We start from the raw sequence: 24,955 nt of genomic DNA, 5'->3' as shown, positions 1-24,955 counted from the left end.
TAATCAGTGTATATAAAAGTAAGATGTGCAGATCCGTTATGTGCATCAATGCCGTTCCTAAATGTAAGTCACCCATCACATAATGGAAGCGTAGACTTGGAGCTGTGCTTAAGGCACGGATGAGACATTTGGTTAAGCGTCTTTAAAAGTATACATACTATTTCTGACGTTCAATAATTGGCTAGTAGTCAGTGCGCAAGAAGTTTTGACTTCAATGGTGGTGACACCATCCAGAGAGGGTCCGTCTAATTACCACAAGCTACACAAGCTTCAGAAAGCTTCCTGGCAATACGTTAGTAATGCATATATATGATATGTTAAGTTAGGCTGGCCTAACCTAACCTAACCGAAGCATGGATCGTCGACTTGATTTGGCGTCACCAGCTTTTTATTTTTGTCTAATTTCTTTATAAAAAGATAATTTTTCAGATTAAAACTTATGTTTTTTCGTGTTGTACATTCAGCACCAACATTATAATGAGTAAATATATCATATTTATTCATTACTAACGTATTGCCAGGAAGCTTTCTGAAGCTTGTGTAGCTTGTGGTAATTAGACGGACCGTCCAGAGAGAGAGAGAGAGGGTGGGAGGTCAGGTCATAGCTTGGCGCAGGCTGAGTCTCTTGGGTAAGTAAATGAGGTCAGTGCGCCCGCCCGCCTCCGTATACAGTACACGCGCAGCTTGCCTCCCTCTCACACCCATCTATTTCTGGCACCTGTTTGGTAGTTATGGTAAATGGTTTGTGGTTGGGTTGCTTTAAAGGAGCTTGAGAAGCCGGCAGGATAGAGGCGAGCACTTCCCAGAACGGCAGAGTTACATGTCATAACACTTGTTTCGAAAGTCTGCTGCAGCGTTGAGACCATGGCCGAGGCTGTGGAGGGGCGTGGGGAGGGGGGGGAGGTAGTGGATGGGGAGGGGGGGGAGGTAGTGGATGGGGAGGGGGGGAGGTAGTGGATGGGGAGGGGGGGAGGTAGTTGATGGGGAGGGGGGGGGAGGACGGCCGTGGGGAGGGAGGGGGAGCGTGAAAGAGGGTGATGGCAGACACTGGAGAAGAATTAACCGTAAAGTTAGATGTGGAGTGCGGCGCCGGTGACAAGGGTACAAACACCCCCCCCCCCCCCCCACCCTCCTCCATACAGCCAGCTGCAGTAGTAGCAATGCGGCTGTGGTCACCTTGGTTATCTTAAGTGTGCATTTCATGGTAAGGAATAATAGCGGGTGCGAGGTGTTGCAGTGATGGTGGCGTTGGTAGTGGTGGAGGCTGAGGGTGTGTGTGGGGGGGAGGTTGGGGTGGGCGGCCTGCTGGACCGGGCGGGGACACGAGGTAAAGATCAATGTTGCGACAAGCGTATTGACCGGCACGGTTTTTTTTGTCCCTCAATTGTCGGATAATCACATTATTTTATAGTGTAAATTTTCCCGATGAGCGCGTTTACCCCCCCCCCCCACAATAACCCTGGAGTGTAATGTACAGTTTAAACTTGGTTCATAAGGAGATTTAACGCTAAACTGCGGGAAACATTTGTCTCTTGGTGGAGCAGTGTTGTAAACATTGTAGCGTGAGTGTTGTGGTTGTTACTGTAGCTGACCCTCACGACCAGTGATGCAGCCCAGTAAATGCCGCCTTGTGTGGCAACTGTTTGCTTAATATGCTTAATGTCTTGTTGAACACTATGCCTTACTCTGCACACTTGTACAAGTTTTGTCACTCTTGGTTCTCAAGTCACTTTCAGCTGCTGAAATGCAGATTTATTTGTGGAAACGAGGCGATTGGAGTCTTTTGATAAAGGTTTAGAAGTGGATCTATTTTGCACTAGCAGCTACACAACATTGCTATTTAAAATAGTTTTAAAAAATGAAGATTGTATTTAATGTTTCATATAATGTTGGGTGAGTGCAACATACATCTAATGACTGTCCATCCATACCCGGGTGAAGCAAGTTATAACTTTAGCTTGCTAATAGCCGGTCAGATAACCTAAATTCATTTACCAGTGAAATTGACTAGCTTATTATTATGCTAGCATGTAAGAATCCACTCAACCTGTGCTATAACGAACGTCGCGTTTCGTTCGTATGCGTTAGTCAAGGCCAAAAATTGTCCTACTATACTAGAAAATGGAAGCGACTGGCGGAAGTGACGTACTGTCCCGTTTTCACTTTTGGGTCCTTTGGCTTAATCTGCTGGGTAAGAGGACGACGACACTTTTAAGTTGAGAGTTTTTACGACGTTTTGAAACCTAAGGAGACGACGGGCCGAGGAGAGGGCATTTTAAATTGACGGTTTTCTTGACGTATGGATGACGTACATCTGTACGTCGTAAGTACGACGTGCTGGCCCTAAGTCAGTGTAACCTTGGGAGTACGTCCAGCTTTCCTAACCTACCAGAGGATCTTTAACTTGTTGTTTTGGAAAACAACAATCCAAAATTTAATTGGAAAATAAATTTCTATTTTGAATTGCGTAGATATTTGTCCGAGGCGCGCATACGAGGGAAAATCGACATAATTTGTAAGAGGACGGGTGGGGGACAGGACCCCACTGGTAGGGGGTGGGGGGACAGGACCCCACTGGTAGGGGGGTGGGGGGACAGGACCCCACTGGTAGGGGGTGGGGGGGACAGGACCCCACTGGTAGGGGGTGGGGGGGGACAGGACCCCACTGGTAGGGGGTGGGGGGGGGGACAGGACCCCACTGGTAGGGGGTGGGGGGGCAGGACCCCACTGGTGGGGGATGGGGGGGCAGGACCCCACTGGTGGGGGATATGGATGTCCATAGATGAATACTGTGTAGCATTCATATATACACACTCCGATGCTTCCACACATGTTATTCTGTTATTATTATTTATCGAGTTGCCATACATATTATTTATAGAGTTGTTCATACATACACATATATGAACTGTTCATATGGTGGGGCGGGGGGAGGTGACAGGACACGCTGGTGGGTGGGGCGGGGGGAGGTGACAGGACACACTGGTGGGTGGGTGGGGCGGGGGGAGGTGACAGGACACGCTGGTGGGTGGGTGGGGCGGGGGGAGGTGACAGGACACGCTGGTGGGTGGTGGGGCGGGGGGAGGTGACAGGACACGCTGGTGGGTGGGTGGGGCGGGGGGAGGTGACAGGACACGCTGGTGGGTGGGTGGGGCGGGGGGAGGTGACAGGACACGCTGGTGGGTGGTGGGGCGGGGGGAGGTGACAGGACACGCTGGTGGGTGGGTGGGTGGGGCGGGGGGAGGTGACAGGACACGCTGGTGGGTGGGTGGGGCGGGGGGGCGGGGGGAGGTGACAGGACACGCGTTGGGGCGGGGGGAGGTGACAGGACACGCTGGTGGGTGGGTGGGGCGGGGGGAGGTGACAGGACACGCTGGTGGGTGGTGGGGCGGGGGGAGGTGACAGGACACGGTGGTGGGTGGGTGGGGCGGGGGGAGGTGACAGGACACGGTGGTGGGTGGGTGGGGCGGGGGGAGGTGACAGGACACGGTGGTGGGTGGGTGGGGCGGGGGGAGGTGACAGGACACGGTGGTGGGTGGGTGGGGCGGGGGGAGGTGACAGGACACGGTGGTGGGTGGGTGGGGCGGGGGGAGGTGACAGGACACGGTGGTGGGTGGGTGGGGCGGGGGGAGGTGACAGGACACGGTGGTGGGTGGGTGGGGCGGGGGGAGGTGACAGGACACGGTGGTGGGTGGGTGGGGCGGGGGGAGGTGACAGGACACGCTGGTGGGTGGGTGGGGCGGGGGGAGGTGACAGGACACGCTGGTGGGTGGGGCGGGGGACACTGGTGGGTGGGGCGGGGGGAGGTGACAGGACACGCTGGTGGGTGGGGCGGGGGACACTGGTGGGTGGGGCGGGGGACACTGGTGGGTGGGGCGGGGGGAGGTGACAGGACACGCTGGTGGGTGGGGCGGGGGACACTGGTGGGTGGGGCGGGGGGAGGTGACAGGACACGCTGGTGGGTGGGGCGGGGGACACTGGTGGGTGGGGCGGGGGACACTGGTGGGTGGGGCGGGGGGAGGTGACAGGACACGGTGGTGGGTGGGTGGGGCGGGGGGAGGTGACAGGACACGCTGGTGGGTGGGGCGGGGGGAGGTGACAGGACACGCTGGTGGGTGGGGCGGGGGGAGGTGACAGGACACGGTGGTGGGTGGGTGGGGCGGGGGGAGGTGACAGGACACGGTGGTGGGTGGGTGGGGCGGGGGGAGGTGACAGGACACGGTGGTGGGTGGGTGGGGCGGGGGGAGGTGACAGGACACGCTGGTGGGTGGTGGGGCGGGGGGAGGTGACAGGACACGCTGGTGGGTGGTGGGGCGGGGTTGAGGGGGGGGGGGTATTGTTGGAGTGGAGCCAAGAGTGTGTAGCGTCACCGGCAACAGCTCTCTCCAACTCCACTGTGACGCCATCATTCCCCTGCCTCGTTTTCTAACTCATTTTGTAATCCCTATTCCTGGAGTTGCCTGCTCCATATTCCCATTGTAACACCATATTTAGGGCACATTTATTTTTAAAACAAAATCTTTTTTCAGATGTCATCTTCATTTTAATCTAAATAGGAGTCTGCCATCTTTCTTCAATAGGCCTAGTAAATATTTTATGCCTGCCTAGATAATCCCACATGGTCAGTTCTTGTACTTTCACTTAAATTCAATTTGTACTGCTTTTGATAAGATTATGCCTTTGTAATTCAACTTGTGCTGTATGTAGAATTTGCGTAGAAAATAGATTATGCAAGAGGGGCAAAGTGCAATGTATAGCATTTATGAAATTGTTATAATTTATAAAGTACTGTAATTTATAGTTTCAAGTTGTTTAATTATAATTGACCTGAAGTAGTGTTAATTCGAGCAGTAAGATTTTGCTATTAACAAACCAGAAGAATTTTTATGTAAGTGGTAAAAAAAACTGAAAACAAATGTACTAATAAAATTAAGTTACAATCTTGAGCTCATCTTGATTGTAAGGCTTAGTGTGTCTGCAGCCCAGTACTCGACCAGGCCTCCTTTTTGTTACCACCCCCAGGAAGCAGGCCGTAGCAGCTGTCTAACTCCCAGATACCTATTAAATGCTAGGTAACAGGCATCAGAGAGAAAGAAACTCTGCCCCTTTGTTTCCGTCTCCACTGGGGATCGAAGCCTGAACATCAGGACTACGAATTCGAAGCACTGTCCACTCAGCTGTCGGGCCTCTTAGGCATATTGTGACCAAAGTGAATATTTTATGAAGTAGATTTAGGTGAATCTAGTAGACCAATATGGGTACAAGTTAAGTCGTGACAACTGACCAACCCGTCCTCCTAAGGTTTCCCAACGTAAAGGAAATGGTCAATTTAAAGTGTCCTCTTATAACCTAAGCCAGATGATCCAAAACCGAAAACAGGACAGTGTCATTTTCGCGAGCTGCTTCCATTTTCTAATACGACAATTTTTGGCCTTGTGTAAAGCATACTGTACATACAAAATGCGACATTCTTCGTAGGAGGACAGGTTGCACTGACGGCGCTCATAGATGTTAGCAGTCTCCTCCAGACTGTTGGGTCATGACACGTGGCCACCTCTGGGAAACAAGAGCTGCAATACATTTCTTGTTTTCTTAGATTAAACCACATTCCAGGAGTATTGCATTGGTTTGTTGTTGGAGTGTGTACATGCTCACTCTGGCAAAACTTGCACTATAAATTATTTAAAAAAACAAATACAGGAAAGCTTATAAATATAATAATTTCATTAAATTGTCTGGGGGGGGGGGGGGACAGGCAGCCAGATTATATACAGTACATGTTAGGCTTGTACTGATCTCTAGCCTGGGTTGAAAGTGTCGGCAGACTTTAATTCATCGACAGATATGGGTTTAATGGGCATAAGTTACAATCTAATCCTCTCAATTACTTCTGCCTACTACTAACCCAGCTCAAATAGGCCTTGGAACTTGTAGGCCAATGACAATCAAAACCTTGTCACTATAGATTACATTTGTTAATTTTGCCATAACTAATTTTGTAGGCCTATAACATTTGCATAATGCTATTACGTATAATTACTGACATGCAATATGCCAAATTGCATGAATAAGAATTAAACTAGAACATTCATGTCACTCATGATGCAAAATTAGTGAGATTAAAAGGCTATGCCTCAATTTTCACACTTTACTCATGGATATTCATACTCTAGATAATGGGCTGCAGGAATTACTCAACTAGCATGCAAATTCACATGTGTAGATGAACCTTGGCCATTTCAAATCACTGTTGACAGCCTAGCTCGTTATGTGCACATGAGGGGGGGGGGGGCACTTCAAACCCTTAGTGTCACTTGGCTATGTGTTGGTATGGATGACTTTCTAAATACCTGCTTGCTTTATTGTCAAGTTTGTATAATTTATTACGCTGCATTAGTATACAGTTGACAAGTTTTACATTTTTTTTACTGTAAAATGCTGTAAATGAAATAGCTTATCTTTCAGGTAACTTATTAAACATGGATTAATGTTGGTTGGCATTAACTTAAATGTTAGTGTGTCAGAGATAGGATTACCCTGTATATGGAAAATACAAAAGTTCATGAAATTTTGTAGTAACTGCTGTGGCCCGAATGATGCCTTTGCTGAAGTTACTTAAATATCTTGAGTAACAAGAATGTGATTTTGAACAATGGCCATTTGGTGCAGAGATAAATTTTTAATTCACTTAATTTTTTGTACAAAATTTAAAAATGTTCTATTGTACAGTATCTCTCAATCACTCTTCCTGTTTTGATAGTAGTGTTTGTAACCATGGTCAATCATATCAGTATGTGGTAATATAGCCCAAGTAATCCACTTTTTGTACTGGTTTTTATAGTCTGGAAAAATAAATTAAAAAACCGAACATAAATACTCCTAGGCCAATTATAGCACACGGGTACTATATTGGGTCTCAGTGTATGGTTAGATTAGGGTTTTAGCAACAAATACAGTAATAAGCTTTTCAAATTTATCCAAATTCATCAGTCTTTTTGCTGGTCCATCATGATATACTTGTACTTTCAGTCACATCATCATTATAAAAAAAATAATTACAGTACTTAAATTTGAGGAGGATGGGCTGGTTTATCCTTACTGTTCAATTAAATTACTTCACTAAACAATTAGTGCATCCTTCCATGCTTGCTTTTTATATTATAACTAGCAGTGCCCGGCCACGCGTTGCTGTGGCTCAGCAACCTTCCCTGTCCCACAGTCCTCCCAACCATTTCCCCCTCACCCATCTCCTCTGCCTCACAATCATTCCCCACTCCACCATCCCCTCTTCCTTCCCACCATGCCCCACTTCCCTGTCCCTTGGTCCCCACCAAGGTCGGTCGGCCAAGTGGACAGCACGCTGGACTTGTGATCCTGTGGTCCCGGGTTCGATCCCGGGCGCCGGCAAGAAACAATGGGCAGAGTCTTTCACCCTATGCCCCTGTTACCTAGCAGTAAATAGGTACCTGGGTGTTAGTCAGTTGTCACGGGCTGCTTCCTGGGGGTGGAGGGCCTGGTCGAGGACCGGGCCATGGGGACACTAAAAAAGCCCCGAAATCATCTCGAGATAACCATTCTCCATTCCCCTATCCCCTCGTCCCCACCATCCCAAACTTCCCTGTCCCTTCGTCCTTCCCCACCATTACCCCCTCCCTTGTCCCCCTCATCCTCCCCACCATCTCTCACTTCCGTCTCCTTGTCATCCCCACCATTCCCCACTCCCAAGTCTGATGCCTTCCCAAATGGTCTCAGGTTCCTATCAGAAAGTTGGGAACATAAAGTGACCTGATGTTCCCATCACTGAAATATAAGAAAGTTAAAAAATGAAAAGATATGAAAAAGAAAAACTAAACTATACTCACGAAATGAACGGTATGGTAAGCAACACGGCTCAATTCAAACGCAATTCACACTAAATAATTAAATCAAAATGAAAATAAATCAATATGAAAATTCAATTTATCAATGCAATCAGAAACATTTAAATGGAATTGTAACATGTAGTATAGCATGTGTGTTGCTCTTACATGCAACAGATGGTGCCGTTTTTCAAGAAATGTATAGTTTTACCTGTCACAGGTGTGGCATATATACTTATATTTAGTAAATGAATGGTATGGAAAACACAGCTCAATTCCAACACAATGTCACACAAAATAATTTAAAAAAAAAAAAAAAAGAAACCTACCAAAATAAAATTTATCGATGCAATCGGAAAAATTGAAATGGAATTTGACATTTAGTATAGCGTGCATGATGACCAGACCACACACTAGAAATTGAAGAGACGACGACGTTTCGGTCCGTCCTGGACCATTCTCAAGTCGATTGTCACAATCGACTTGAGAATGGTCCAGGACGGACCGAAACGTCGTCGTCTCTTCAATTTCTAGTGTGTGGTCTGGTCATCATACTTCAGCCACGTTATTGTGACTCATCGCCTGCATATAGCGTGCATGTTGCTATTATGTGCAACAGATGGCGCTGTTTTTCAAAAATGCATGTTTTTACCTGCCACAAGGATGGCATCTATACTGTAGGTATGTAAAAAGATGCGCATATTCGAATGGAACGTTGTCAATTTCAAAGCAATTGTTGAAGAACTTTGGGAGATTACAGCATGTGTTGCTCTTACATCCAACAGATGGCATTAAAAAAAAAAAAAAAAAAAAAAAAAAAATTCTACGGTCACAGGTAAGGCATGTATATAGTAGGTACAGTATAGAAATACACTCCTATTCGAATGCAACGTGTCAAAATTTCAGAGCAATCGGTAGAGGTTTTGAAGATTTCTCACATGAAAAACACATGAAAAACAGTTTTTTAAGAAAACATGTTTTTTTCCTTCAGACGTGACAGCCATATAATATGTATATAAAAACCTGCTTGTATGCGAATGGAACATTGTGTGAAAATTTCAAAGCAATCGGTGAAGAACTTTTGGAGATTACCGATTTTGAACAAACGAACATTTCCATTTTTATTTATATAGACTAGACATCTGTCCTTGCTTTCAAGAATTCATAAGTAGAGCTTTTTACTTTTTTACCACTTCCTTGGTTCATAATTTTGCTCAGTTAAGTACAGTATATCTACTGAAACACCATTGTTAGCTAAATACTTACAAATTTTGTTTTTATCTTCCAGTTAAGATTGGCGTGTTCTACGTAATTTTCTACGCATGCCTGGCTGGCTTCTTCGCCATTATGATGGCGGTGTTCTACCAAACGTTAGACACCAACCATCTTCCCAAGTACACCCCCGGTGGTGGAGGATCCCTTCTTCGAAACCCAGGTGAGATGTCAGTGTGTTTAGGAGGGGAAGGGAATTGTTTACAGGCATTGAAAACTTGGGCATAGTTTTAAGCTGGTGTCATACATTGTTCAATCAAGAACCAAAGTGTGGTAACCTTGCATGATAATTTATATTCAGAATGCGTATGTATGTTAAAACAAAGTCCCAACACTGAAGAGAGATGTACCTCAAGGCAGTCATTGCACCACTACATTGTATCACTAGTGTCGGGTATTGATGTAAAAACATTTCACAGCTTTATAGTCCTGGGGACCATTCAGGCTTGTTCGCAGAAGAAAAATGTGTAAAGGATCTGTGAATGTCAGATGACCTAACATTTAGTGAGCATAAGAAAGCAAATATTGAATTGCCCAGGAAAGTGATAGGATGGATTGAGAACCTTCAAATCCAGGGATCCCATCACACTGCCTAAAACACTGTTCTGTACTCCTCTCAAAACAGGAGATTTCTGAAATACTGTAGAGGGAATACAGAACATACATGGCATGGATCACTATAAAGTGCCTTAATTATTGGGACCGTCTCTGAGCTCTCAAAATGTGCTCCCTAGAAAGAGGCGGCATCACATAATATGCACATGGAAGATACTGAAAGACACGGTCCCGAATTTGCACACTAATATGGTAACATACTGGGGGCAAAAGAGGAGGTAGGAAATGCAGAATAGGGCCAGTAAAAAGTAGAGGTACAATAAACACAATTGGAAAACACTGTACTTCAAAAGGTCCATGGCTATTCAATATGCTTCCAACAAGTGTAACAAATGTTCCCCAAACAAAAATGGAAGGGGTCCAAGAGAATATTTGGTTCATGCAAGAAGTTACTAACTGGGTTGTACTGGACCTGCTGGCTACTCCAAACAGGCTGTTGGACCAAATTGAAATATTTCTAAAGGTATCATTCTTTAAGCAGTGTTGAACACTCCACAATTCTTTGACTTGTCAATTTGAGTACTGAATATATAAATGTAAGCTTGAAGTATGATGACACGTGTCTTGTAGAGCAATCTTAATGTTTCAGCCATACCTTGAGGTGCTTCCGGGGCTTAGCGTCCCTGCGGCCCGGTCGTCGACCAGGCCTCCTGGTTGCTGGACTGATCAACCAGGCTGTTGGACACTGCTGCTCGCAGCCTGACGTATGAGTCTCAGCCTGGTTGATCATTGCCATTGCATACAATTAGAAAAAACTGCTTGAACTTTGTGGCTCCTTGATGGAATGGATTGTTTTATTTTGAAACTATTCTCAATAGTTTCCCAGCTATCAAAAGGTTCTCGCTTATTGCTATATTCTTAGCTGTTTTTTGATAATTTATAAAAACATTACAAATTATGAATGTCTTTTTGTTGTAATTAAGTTAAAACTAAAAACTCAAACTAAACTAAAACTAAAAACCGATGGTGTCGTCGACATACGATATTTGTTGGTACACGTTTGGGTCGACAGAGTGCATGGTTCCCGGTCAAGCGGTCCGACCTGACTGTTTACTACAGCTGCCCGCTTAGTAACGATCGCGCCTATAAGAAATTCCGCGTTTGGTGATTTTTTGCGTTTTGAACATTAAAGTAATTATGTATAACACCATGAGTCCCAGGAAAGTCATTGGTAAGGCTCAACATGAGATCCCATGTAAAAATGACCATAGAGCAGAAACGAGATCATTCGTAAATATGAAGATGGTGTGCGGGTTGTTGAACTGGCTAGGCAGTACAATAAATCTCAGTCAACGATATCCACCATACTGGCTAAGAAAAAGGACATTATGGGTGCAAAAGTGATGCATCATTACAGACAAATGAAGGGAAAAACAAATGTCTCTTGGCAAATTTGTAGTGAGACAAACAAGCACTGAACCACATCCAGGGCCTAGTGGTATTCAGGCAAAACATAGGAGAGTACACCCCAGAGAAATCACCACTGCCTGATGTGATAATGGAAGGAGACTCCCCTTCTAAATGGTAACAACTCTCCTTCTCCCCACTCATCACCATCTTCCATACGCCATCAAGAGCCCTCCATAAAGGTAAGATAAACTTAGGTACTGTATTGTAGTTAGAAAAAATTGTATTCAGTATAAAATGTATGTGTATGTTAATATTTTGGAGGGTGGGGAACGGATTAATTCAATTCCCTTTATTTCTTATGGGAAAAATTGCTTCGACTTACGATCCGTCTCTGGGAATGGATTAGCATCGTAAGTTGAGGCCCCTATTGTATTTCGATAGCAATTTGTATGATGTTAAGTGGACTGTATTTCTGCAATATTTCTTGCAAATCGATCCTTACACATTAGGGGGTTTATATTAAATTTATATATATGCAGCCAATCAAACTACAGTATTAAACTACATATATTAGTGAATAAATTTGAGGAGGTGCCTTATCTTATGAAATTGAAATTGAAATCTTATTGTATGGTAGGCTTAGTCCACCAGGTATAACTGGGATGTAGACACCAAATTATCCTCGTGAGAGGCTAGCTTCCATCACCCAAGTAACTGATGTACCAAGATTAATTCTTGCTTCCTCTTGTTCCTGTCAAAGGGCACTAGCTGTAAAGCCGGAATCCAAATGTATGACAGCTATATCGGAGAAAACACTATATTATATAAGGACCAAGGCTTAATTACATGTTGAGTCGATCGTTCGTGTTCTAACCGGAAATAATCCTATCTAACATAACATTACTGGCCAATAATGACTTGGATAAGATTTTGGAAAGACACTTTCCTTGTGGTTGACTGCGTGTTGATGGTAGAGCACTAATTTGATCTCCATAACACTTTGTCCAAGAGAATTATAGAAGCGGAACTTGCTCCAACGACTCTGGTCTTTACAATGGCTGACCTCTCTCCACCACTGATGCCTTGCTCTCCTTGTCCAGATGTCAGTAACTGATAGAAGTCACATTTACTTTATTATAATACTAATAATTAAGTTAATTCAAATGAATGTTTTTATGATGTAATAAGTCCAAAGACTACTGTATTTAAGAATAATTCCCAACAGAATAGCTGGTGAATTTATAGTACTATGTGGCAATGATATCCTGTTTTCTATTGACGGAAAATTCCACTAAAAGCTACATTTTCTATGGGTTAACTTGTGTATACAACAGCAGCAATATTTTCTGCATATTGCATTAATATTAGAAAATGGTGTCGGGTTTTCCGACAATGGGGTCCGGAAAATGGCGTGTGACATCACGATTTGGTTGTCCATGACGTAGACTCCCGAAGGTAGTCGCGCGCCAGCTTCAACATGCGTGAGTTGCCACAAATATATATTTTCTCTTTTTTGCATACATTTCCAAATACGTTTTTGTTTTTTCTTATCAATCCTATGTACTGTATAATGAACACGTACTCAATATTATGGCGGTAGAACATCCGTACTGTCTCAAGACAGTGTTACATGCATCACAAATGTGTCCACATATATTGCTCATATATCCAATGTTTCATGTTCATTTATGTATATTAATTAACAAATTTACACACTATACATTATCTCGCACTGTACATTCACCATCAACACACTCAGAAGTCTGCGAGTGAGCTGCCACACCCAACCAGCCCTCCCTCCCTCACTCCTCTAACATCTATCTTACTCGCCAACATTCCTCCTCCCACCATACTGTTTTTATTATTTACACACTATTTACACACTATTTACACACATTTTGTATATTTTTTATTTTTGAGATATATATGAGAGTTGTTACATTCTTGTACAGCCACTAGTATGCGTAGCGTTTCGGGCAGGTCCCTGGAATACAATCCCCTGCCGCGAAGAATCGTTTTTTCATCCAAGTACACATTTTACTGTTGCGTTAAACAGAGGCTACAGTTAAGGAATTGCGCCCAGTAAATCCTCCCCGGCCAGGATACGAACCCATGACATAGCGCTCGCGGAACGCCAGGCGAGTGTCTTACCACTACACCACGGAGACTGCTGTATCTACGCATGTATCTACCATAACTATTCAACTAAGCTGGTATTGTCCAAGCAGCACAGTGGTCACCATACACTTTGACAAATCACACAGCAGCCAGCTGATGATGCTACGGGTACGACACCACCTCCCTCGTCAAAATGGCTCCTCTCAACATACTCCTTTTATTACACTATATACACACATTGCATATACCCATGCACATGTGTGTTCACCATAGCAAACCACTAAGCTAGTATTGTGAACAAAAGAAGTGGCTGCCACACAGTGATGCTTCCTCGATTCCCTCACCAAACTTCCTCCTCCCACAATACTACACCTAGCACTAATTATCACCACAATCTGCTACTGTATCACAATTCTGGTCACTAAATTCTGTAAATGAATAATTGACCAAGTTTATTTTGTAAAGGAGCATAAGAAGTTGTTTGAAGATTCCTAGATGGACGAAATATTGCTGTGAATATCGTGAACAGCATTGTACAATGTTCAAATATCAGTGAATCGGTCATTATCACACTCAGACCCTTCTGTAATACTATCATGGCTAATACCAGTTACATATATATTTTGAAATTATTAGGCAATGCTGTGGTCACAAGCTGAACAGCAGTGCTGTGAGCTCGTGCTGTGTGCGCCAGCCTTAGTTGCTCACGTAGTACTGAGGCTCTCACGCCTGGGAATGTGGTCCACGATTTAAAAAAAAAAAAATGGCGTCTGTTTAAAAGAGCCCTGAAGAAGCTGATGTGAACCCCATGTAGCCGTGGGAGTTTTGAATCATATGCTATACTTAAAAGATCCCGGAGGTGCGTTGCTCACACCCTGTCAAGCACTTGCAGGCACGCTGTGCAGTTCAGTGGTTAAACAAAAAATCCTGAAAACTGTTCTCGTATCAAAAGTATTCAGATGCTAAATTGAGGATTCGTGGGTTCAGAATAAATGATTTATTTTTTTTCATTATTTCTATACATTACAGCTAAACAGTACTAGCTTAGTGTTATGACAACTTGCTCCCTTATTTGTGAATAAGGCTTCCACCTTCCTTGATTTAACTTGTTCATAAAATTGTGTAACAAGCGATTTAAAAAGTACCTTTTTTCAGCTATGGGTTTCCGTCCACTGCCGCGTCATGAAAACGTAGAATCGACGTTAATTTGGTACAAGAATGGTGATAATGACAACATTAAGCATTGGGTAGACTCTCTTAACCGATTCATCAAGCGTAAGTTACTGAACGTCTTTAAAAATGCAACAATGTTAACATGTGCAATAGTCTTTCTTTTTTTAACAGCTTCTGCAATAACTATTTAACCACCCCTTAGCTTATGAAGGGACAAGCGATCAGATCTCTGGCCAGCACATAACAGACTGTTCTGAAGATAACCCACCAAAGGAAGGAGAAGTATGCAAGTTCCAGGACACTTGGCTTACTGATAGATGTCAGAAGGGAGAGAGCTGGGGCTATATGCGTGAATCCCCCTGTATTCTTCTGAAGCTCAATAAGGTGACTATCACTCGTTAAGAACTAATTGTACATACGTTATCTTAATGTAATATATTTTTCCTGTTTAACAAATCTGTAAAATGTCTCGGGTATAGCAAACCGATGACCAGAATTACAAATAATGGACTGTGAATAGGATATACAGTATGTTAGCCTTAAGCAACAATTCCTGTGGCACGGTACGTTGGCATGCTCCCCCGCTCTAGCTTTCACTGGATAACACATTTGTTCTAATGTAATTTGTAATTATTTTTCATTCTTGAAAATATTGATGGTAGTACACCATTCGCTCGGTCAAGGACAGTTACCAAAGGATGTATGGTGTCTAAAGGAATTGTAAAGTGTGTAATCATTAGTACTAGTCAGAATTTTACTTGATGGCAGGCTTCTTGAACTATTTAATGTGCTTGTTAAAATTTTGCAGATGATCAAGTGGGTACCAGAAGTTTACGAGAAGCTGGATGAATTACCCGATGCGATGCCACAGTCGCTGAAAGATCACATTAAGACGAGCATGGAAGAGAACCAGGGCAAAATTCCGAGGGTATGGCTTTTGTCGAATTACTTCGGTATCCTTATTCCCATTTGTCTTGATGTACTTTTTACAGAAATCTTTATAAAACTAAATTCTAAAAGTATAAAGCCATTTATACATATGGCATAGTATGGAATATTTTTAATTGCCAATTATTGTAAAGGTAGACTGCACAAATTGTGGGCATTTTTCTCTAATTAAAATCTTAATGTCAATTAGACAGGCTCATAAACTTGAGCAAATAAGGAAATAAATCTAAACCATGCTTGTTGCTGGAAACTTCAGTATTTTATATATTAGTTTGTGTACTTCAGGTGGATAAAATGTAATACAGTAATGTCAGTCACAGAATTAGCATCTGAATTTATTTCAGTGTTAGGAAACAAATCTTATTGAACAATTCTCATTAAACGTTGTTGCTCATTAAACATTGTTGGACTAATGTTTCCCTCTTGCACCGGTCAGATGATCTGGGTGTCGTGCGAGGGAGAGAATCCTGCCGACCAGGAGTACATAGGACCCATCACTTACTCTCCCTGGCAAGGGTTCCCTGCCTACTACTTCCCCTACATGCACAATCCAGGCTACCTCTCGCCGATAGTTGCAGTCCAGTTTAACGCTCCAGCTTGTAAGTATTGTTGGGGGTTTTGGTCAATGTTTGGTGAAGAATATGGCATTTTCACATTTTAGTGCGGATAGTTGCTAGTTATTAATGGTGCACAGTCAAATTTAAAAGTAAATTTTTCATGATTTTGTACAAAAATTTATTGTTTTTTATTATTGGGAACAGTTTTCCAACTTTTGTTTTTCCAATCTGTAGCTGTAGGTATCTTAGTCTTTTGCTTTACAATTGGCTGCATTTAAAATAAAAGCTACATAGAGGATACCTGTAACAAATTAAAAGGGATTGCTTGGTTACAGCCCAGTTAGACTAAAATTAATATGTATAGTATGAATGGAAGGAGTATAGTGCAAGGTGGTTAAACTTGTGTGATGAGGTAGGACAACCTTAGGGTAGTAACAACCCTCTACACTAAGTGGCTGTCCAACCACTTGCGCTCGGATGGTCACATTTCTTGCAGGTTGGCGTTAAATTCCCCATCAAAGTGGTTGGGCACCACTCCTTTCCTCTGTCCTGTGTCAAATCCTTGTATTCTTATCCCTTCCAAGTGCCATATAGTTGTAATGGCTTAGCACTTTCTCCTGATAGTTACCATACCTGTACACTAAATAGTTATTGCTAAGTCTGACTAGTATTGTTTCCACATGGCCTCTCATTCTGCCATATCTGGAAGACAGTGTTGCTTGGCACAGTTATAGCTTAACTTTGTCACTGATACTATCCTAATACCAGATATATGGACTTTGTGAAACCCAATATATTTTGGCCTTAAAGTATTCATTGGAGGTGCTGCATATTTTAGGGTTAGTCTGATGCATGCTGTGTATTTTCTGAATTATTTCTTAATGTATTTGGAGCATTTGCTGCATATGCTTGTTTACAGTTCATGGCAAGTGCTGAGGCTTTCATTCCTAATGTTTGTGTTCTTACTTTTTGGAGTTGCTAATTGACCTAAAAAAAAATCGCATACAGGCGATTCCACTCCTTAAATGTTTTTGACATTAGTCTTAACTGATCTTGATCATTCTCCCATGTCCATATTCGGTTTCTAATGTTCATTAACTTTTTCCACTATAGATTTCCCCTCAATACATGCATCTCCAGTTTTTCTTCCAACATTGCAAGACTTGGCTTCAACTTTCTGCTTTTACAATCCCCTCGGTTGTTGTTCCATACTTCTGTAATTGTTAAGTTCTTGATCTTTGACATTGAGACTTGAGGGTTGATCTGATTTAAGCTGTGTAGTTTTCTGAAGTCTAGTCAAACTTTAATAAATTTGTCATAGGATATTTTGGTGTTATTGCACAGGTGCCGTGTTTAATTACATTAGTTATATTGGTCTGTAGGAGCCATCTACTCTTGTCTGTAATGTTCCTGGATCATCTTTTGTGCTCTCATCCTTATTGCTTTTATGATGGGCATTAGCCAAGTAGCCATCTTTACTTCCATCATTGCATTAGTAGTTGCACCAGTCATAACTTAGTTTTTGAATTCCACAAATTTAAACATCATAATGGATCACAGCATTGATTTCCACTGCACCTTGTGTGTGTGTGATCTCTCACCACAGTTATGTTAATCCGTTTATTGCTAGACAGGTGGTGACAAATCCCAGGATACTCCAAACTACACCACCTTTCTCAAAGTTGCATTAGTATTTCATGTGGGGCAGTATAAACATTTCCTGCCAGTAAAGGAATGGTAAGCCTACCAATTTCATGCTCAAACTCTTCAGTTCTTCCAATGCATTATAGGCAAAGAACTTTGACATTGGTCTAGTTTAGTGACATTAGTTTTTTTGTATAAGGGTGATCACATTAGCAATTTCCATATATGATAATTTGTTAATTTGCATTGTGGAATTAAAGTTTGCTGCAATGGGGGAAAACTCGCTGCCTAGCATAATACTGTAAAAATTCACGGCAAGATTGAGTCCGAGCCAAAAGCTTTCTTCCTACCCAGTTCCTGAACTTTAGTACATTACTACTAGGTTATTTGTACTAGTCTTTAACCATCCTAGTCATTGTGAAGCTACATCCTCTTAGTGAGTCCCTCTTTAGGTATGTGGCTGTACAAAAGCTTTGATGTTTGCCTCTTGATTATCTTGCATCTCATTTCTTTTATACCTAGTCTTCCTTTTACTATAGCCACATGTTGCTGCTTGAGACCTAATAATCCACTTTGTAGCAAGTTGTCTTAAACCAGTTTTCTTGCCTCCTATGGTTTGTAATTGTATATTAAAAGGGTATCAGTAACTTTCTTAGGGTATACACACAGATATCACAATGGCGTGATACATCAAATGAACAAATCCTCAAGGACCGTGATGAGGGTTCGAACCTACGTCCGGGGTGATCCCAGACGCGCCTTAGTCGCTTGTGCCACGACATGGTAAAAGAATTTCAACCGGGAGATTCGAACCCTCATTACGGCCCTTGTGGATTTGTTCATTTGATGTATTGCACTATTGTGATTTCTGTGTATTGAAGTAAGGGCGAACAGCTTGAGAGCCTGGGTGCATGGGGGAGTTGTGTAAAACCCCGGTTTGTCTAGGAGAGGCTGCGGGGTCCGTATGAGGGCAATAGCACTCCCGGTTGAAATTCTTTTACCATGTCGTGGCGCAGTCGACTATGGCGCGTCTGGGATCATCCCGAACGTAGATTTGAACCCTCATCACGGCCCTTGTGGTTCTGTTCATTTCCTAGGGTATTTTATATTCCATATTTTTCCTTACTGTAATTGGATGATATGATGGTTCTGTATGGGATTCTGCAAAGCTTTGTTTTAACCACCACCGTTTCCTATTTCTTGACGTTTCAGAGTAGTTAGTATTGTACATGTGAATGTTTAGATGCCTTACTTGTTAAAAGGTTAATACCTAGTGAGGGATACACAATGATGCTACAGGACCATTGGGACAGGTTGTCAGGAATGGAGACAAATGGTGAACAATTTAAAATGTGTTGTTAAAGTATTGTAATAAGCTTTAGGAAGGGAGAACACCCTTACCAGTTCAGTACAATGGGTGCATCAGTTGCAACATTCCAAAAGGGAATAGATCTCAAAACCTGAGGCATACATTAGCCCAGCATCCACTCCCAATTTTGTTGAAAAGTATTTATGAATACATGTTGCACCTAATAGTGGCATTTGTATTGCTGGTGATGGGATACTGTACATGTGCTTCTAAAACAACCAAATAAAATTTAGATCATTTTCTCAATTAAAATGCTTTCCTTGCAGCCTATGTTCTCATCAACATAGAATGTCGTGCATGGGCCAAGAATATAAAGCACGATCGACAGGATCGTCTTGGTCTAGTCCACTTCGAGTTGATGAAGGACTAGTAACTTCACTCCACCAGCCGGGGCTGGACTTTAAATACCTACTCAAGGAACAGTGGTTTTTTTTTTTATTAAATTATAATTTGTGCTATATAAAGTTGTTGTAAATTGTTATTGTTGTGAAGGTGTAAAATGGTGCATTACTGTTCCTGCTCCTTGAGGCAACACTGGTAATGTCGTAGTACTGATGTACTGTATCGTAATTTCCGTTTTGTGACCAAACGGAGTGTATTAAAAATTTTCAAGATTGTTAATGGTTATTATTGTGTAATTTTGTGTAACTGTAATTAATCCTGCTGTGTGCAGTACGTAGAGAACTTAACTACAGTAGTCCTGTTGCAATTCCTTGGTTTGATTTAATGTAAATAGTCTTTTATGGAGAAATTATATTTCGTGCAATCGACCGAGCACCTGCTGCCCAGCGTGTCACTGATGCATACGTGGTCATTTAGCTCGATTCATGACGTCAAGCCAAAACCTCGTATATACTTGGCATGGCTGCTGATTGTATTACCTAGTTGCCTAAGTAGCATCTGACTCGCTGGGTGGCAGAATAACTTAAAAAATAAATTGGGGGTCCATCTTGGAAAGTGGATTTTAACAAATTGTTCTGTTGAGCAATAAAGATTTTAACTCCAGTGTCGTAGTTTTATTGCTAGAGATCCGAAACTGCTGTGAAATATCTAAAGCACACATTGTTGTTGTTAATGCAGTGCAGTACTGTAGCTGTAACTACGTCAGCCTGATGGATACCTTGTGGTGGTTCTGGGGATCAGCTTCCCCATGACCTGATCTTTTACCAGGTCTCTTGGTTGGTGGCCTCATCAACTAGGCTGTTACACGCAGCTGTTTGCAACCCCACACGAATTCAAAACTAGTTCATTAGGTACAATTTGAAGATTATGAAGTTGTTTTGAATACCATGAAGTTGGCTAGTAATGCCATAAATAGTTTTAAGTAATAGTATGTACCTGAAGATAATGGTCATAAAAGTAGAATTAAATTGAGTTTATTTTAAAGGAATGTTATAGATAATATTAATTCATTCTATTAATTCTTGGAATTTGTACATGGCTGGGAAATCTCATTTTGGTAATACCTTGTAAACAGAGTAATAACAATGTGATGTATCAGAGAAAATCCATAGCAGTGATGAGGCTTTAAAGTTGACCAGACCACACCACACACTAGGTGAAGGGACGACGACGTTTTGGCCCGTCCTGGACCATTCTCGAGTAGATTGTGAAGAGGAAGATTGATTGATAAAGATTAAGCCACCCAAGAGGTGGCACGGGCATGAATAGCCCGTAAGTGGTACAATTATTTTTTCAGTAATTCTTTTCAGTATTCTGAGGTTGCATTTAATCAAGCTGTTATCGTGGGGGAGGATACTGCTTCAATCTTTGAGGGCGTCCAGCTGCTGGACACCTTTGTTGACCAGGAGAGTGGCTGTGTTGATGGCTTCAGGGTGGCCACTGCAAGATTCAGGAACTCCTAAAGTTCTTCTAAGGTCGTTGGTTGCTTCACATTCCAGAAGATAGTGAAGTAATGGCTTTTCTGTGACAGTTTGGCAGAAGATGCACTCTCTCTGTCGGGGTTCACCAATCTCCCAGTTGCATCTGTAACCTAGACGTAGTCTATATAACCTAACTGCTATTTCCCTGTGGATTCCTTTTGGGATATTTAACCTTTCTAATTTGGTTGCCTGAAGATACCATGTTGCAGAGGACGAACCTTCAGCTATTCTCTGGTGCAGGTAGGCTTTGTTGAGGTGTGAGAGTTTTTTTGGTGATGTTTTTCATGTTCTATAGGCTGGGTTGAATTGTTTTATGTATCACTGGATGACGAGTTGCTAATTTAGCAATTTCATCAGCTTTCTCATTTAATGGGATTCCAACATGGGATGGGATCCAGTTTAAGGTTATGTCGAGTCCTTTGCCTTTAGTGACTGCTCCATTTCCACATTATCTTTCCACTGTTTTTGTCCTAGTATTTGAAGTGCAGCTTTTGAGTGTGTGTATGATTGCATTTTGAGTGTGTTGTGCAATCACATATGCGAATGCCTGTTGTATGGCAAACAGCTCAGTTTGGGTTGATACTAGTCCTCCCAGTCTCCAATATGCCTGTACGCTGGCCGTGCAAAGAGCAGCGCCAGCACTCATATTGTGTCCACCGATCCGTCTGTGAAGATGTGGGTGGCTACTGCTGTGCTATACATTTGCTCTTCTATTATGTACCTTAGGATTGTCGGATCATAGACGGCCTTTTTCATTGGGAGACTTTCTATTACTATTTTGAAAGTAGGCTCTTCCCATGGTGCGGAAGGAGTGTAATTTGGGTGTGGATGATCACTCTCTATCAAGAATCATGCTTTTTAAATGTAGTCTGTTTAGGACTTTTCCTGCTCTTGTAGGCCTAAAGTTTCCATTGTTTTGGCCTAGTCCAACCACCAAGGCCTGCCGTACTGGGATTGAATCAGAAGAAATAATTATCTTATTGATAATTGTAGCTGTCCTTTGTGATATTTTCTTGTAGAGAGGGCAAACCTGTCTTCAGTCTTAGTTTCAAGCCTGGTCCACATGGGGGCTCCCAGTGCGGCTCTCATAGCATTGTTTTGGGCAACTTCAAGCTTTTTCCATTGTTGGTGTGATAGATTTGTGAGTGCAGGTGCGGCATAATCGATCACTGATCTGACTGCCTGTACATAGTATATGCGAAGGACTTGCAGATTGGCTCCTCCAGAGAGGGAGGTTAGCGACCTGAGGATTGCCGTCCGGGCCGCAGTTCTCACTCTCAAGTAAGTGACCTCAGCATTAAAATTCATGTGTCCAGGATTATTCCTAGATACTGATAGGTGTCCACCCATTCAATTGGTTGACCCTGTACTGTGAGTTGGATGTTGGGCTTTGCTATTTTTATGGGCATGGCCTTTGAGTTTGATCCCAATCTGTTTTGCCTCTTTACTGATGTAGTCTAAGCAATTGGGTGCAAGGCGCGCCGCATCCCTTCCTTTTATGATGACAAAGTCGTCCACGTAGTTTAGCAGCCTGCAGTGATGTGGAAGTTTCAACCTTATTATTCTTTCTATTATTAAACAGTTGGAGAAGAGGGCTGAGAATACCTCCTTGCGGTGTATCATTTTCATGTCTTTTGTACTTACTGTGCCATGAAGTTTTACTCTTGCTTCTCTGTTTAGGAGACAGTTTTTGGTCCAGGAGAGCAGGTTGCCTCTGACCTCTTTGTCAATGAGGCAGCAGAGAATAGCTGGGGCGCTAGCCAGTTAAAAGGCTTTTTCGAGGTCCAGGAATATCAGCATTCCTGGTTTGTCATTCAAGTGGGCTAACAAAGTTGTAATACATTCCACTGTGCCAACCCTTCTTCTATAGGCATACATATGATGCAGTTTAGGCATTTTCCACTCCAGTCTGTTGAGTGCCATTCTGTCGGCTGTCTTGGATGCACAGCTTTGTAGAGAGATGGGCCTGGGATTAGCTGGATCTTTGGGTTTTGGGATCGGCACTGTCTGCTCTGTTCCAAGCAGAAGGTCTAGTTTGAGAAGTCCAGGCTAAATTAATTAACCTTAGGTATGCAGCGTCTCCCTCTGGGCCGAGGTTTCTAATAATTTTATAGGTTATTTTGTCGGCTCCAGGGGATGTATCCTTGGAGTTTTTCTTAGCCCGATTGAGCTCATCCAGTGTGAAGGGGGCAATAGTGTCAGACTTCAACATGCTGTAAGGATTCTGTGCCACCTTTCTTCCTCTAGTCCGATCTGTACTGCTAATACATCTGGTGGAAGTTGATTGCTGGCTGCTCTCTGCAAACCTAGTTGCCAGTACTTCGGCTTCTTGTTGAGGATCCTTGGGGTGTGGAGCTTTAGGTGTTTTATTCCCTTTGGCTCGGTGAATTTGCTGCCACATCTGAGAGGTGTGTTCATTCAGGTGTGAACACCATTCCAGCCACTTTTCTTTTATTTGTCTGGTCTCTCGATGCACGTGTTCCTTGACCTCACAAAGTAAGGTCCTGTTGCGGTCACTTGGCTGCTTTTTGTATAGCTTTCTTGTTCTGTTGTCTATGGTTGAGTTCTTTGACACATTTGCAATAGTACCAATGATCTTTATGGTGTCCGGTGGACTTTTTTTTCAGTGGGATTGAGTGGTTGGCTGCACTTTGAATCGCTTTGACAAATTCTTGTTCTGCCTGATTAATGTCTTCGGGAAGATCATAGTGTCTATGCCCTCAGAAATGAGGTTTTGAAATCGGTCCCAGTTTGCTAAAGTAAAGTTCCAGGCTTCAGATGGAGGCGGAGGTGGGGTGAAGAGGAAGTAGATGCAGGCAATAAATAGGCTAGAGAGAGGTGAGGAGCAAAGTGTAGTAGAGGAGATAGTACTGTAGTAGGAATAAGAACTGCAGAGGGCCTATTGGCCCATACGAGGCAGCTCCTATTATAACCACCGAATGAGGAGATAGTAATAGGAATAAGAGGAGGATAGTAAGGGAACGTAAAGAAAACAAAGAATAGAGAACAGAAAGATAAGGAAAGAAAGATAAATGGAAGGGCAAGCTTATATTAGGTCACGTTTGTTAGAAAGATTAGAGCATTTAAGTATATACTGTGAAAGGGAAGAGTTCACAGCAACAAAGCCAGGACTCAAGTTCATGTTTGGTACATTGTGTATTAGAGCCGATTCAACAAGACGGCGTCTGTGTAGAGTAGAGGCAGGAAAGATTATTTTGGAGGAAGACCAATCAATAGGATGATTAGAATCCCTCACATGACAGTAGAGAGCATTGTAAGTGTCTGTAGACTTTACACTTCTCTTGTGTTCTTTAAGTCTGTCATTCAGTGTACGGCCAGTTTCGCCAAAGTATTGGAAAGGACAAGACGAACAGAAAATAGAGTAGACACCAGCAGCATTAGAAGCAGGAGCAGCAGTGTGAACTAGATTGCTACGAAGTGTGTTAGTTTGTCAAAAGGCGAGCTTTGTCAAGAGGACGAAAGGTATTGGTAATGTTTTGAGTTCAGATATGAAGGGAAGACAGTACAGTGCTACTAGTGTTGGAAGCAGGTTTAGGATAAAAGAAATTGCGTTTTGCTTGAGAGTGGGCACAGTTGATGAAATGCAAAGGGTAACCAAAACGAGAGAATGATTTGTAGATAGGCAATTTCAGAATCAAGAAACTGAGGGTCGCTGAGCAGTAGAGTGCGGAGGAAGAGAGAGACGAGGACACTTTTCTTAACAGAAGGAGGATGGTAGGAAAAGAAGTGAATGTACATGCCACTATGCATGGGTTTACGGTAGACAGAGAAAGAGAACCCAGACACAGAGCTGTGAACGTGAACGTCAAGAAAAGGAAGGAGGGAATTAGATTTCCACTCAACTTTGAAATGGATAGAAGCCAGATTGTTAAGAGAGGAGAGGAAAGGCTGGAAAAGACTGTCATGAGGCCATAAAGCAAAAATGTCAACATATCTAAGCCAGAGAGAGGGACGAGTATCAATAGAAGGAAGAACAGTAGTTTCGAAGTATTCCATGTAAGAAATTGGCAAGAACAAGGGAGAGAGGGGAACCCATAGCGACACCGAAAATTTGAGTGTAATAATTACCGTTGAAAGAGAGAAAGCTAGTCAACACAGTCTAATGAGTTCGAGGAAAACGTCAGTGGGAAACGGGAGAGGAAGAAG

At 42.8% G+C, this 24,955-nt stretch overlaps 1 protein-coding gene across 2 annotated transcripts in view; it reads left to right on the top strand.

Moving 5' to 3' along the window:
- The window catches only part of nrv3 (nervana 3), a 43,406-nt gene extending 23,495 nt beyond the window's left edge, over positions 1-19,911 (top strand). For both annotated transcript variants that reach the window (XM_045743037.2, XM_045743038.2), the window contains exons 2-7: positions 9,148-9,294; positions 14,370-14,489; positions 14,590-14,771; positions 15,196-15,315; positions 15,772-15,934; positions 19,172-19,911. In XM_045743037.2, the coding sequence (XP_045598993.1) occupies positions 9,148-9,294; positions 14,370-14,489; positions 14,590-14,771; positions 15,196-15,315; positions 15,772-15,934; positions 19,172-19,275 (836 nt within the window). In that variant the 3' untranslated portion in view covers positions 19,276-19,911. The remainder of the gene's footprint in view (positions 1-9,147; positions 9,295-14,369; positions 14,490-14,589; positions 14,772-15,195; positions 15,316-15,771; positions 15,935-19,171) is intronic.
- Positions 19,912-24,955: the final 5,044 nt, after the last annotated feature.

Source organism: Procambarus clarkii, chromosome 31, assembly GCF_040958095.1.
Source record: "Procambarus clarkii isolate CNS0578487 chromosome 31, FALCON_Pclarkii_2.0, whole genome shotgun sequence".
Taxonomy (NCBI): domain Eukaryota; kingdom Metazoa; phylum Arthropoda; class Malacostraca; order Decapoda; family Cambaridae; genus Procambarus; species Procambarus clarkii.
This window is presented reverse-complemented; position numbering and strand designations above follow the sequence as displayed.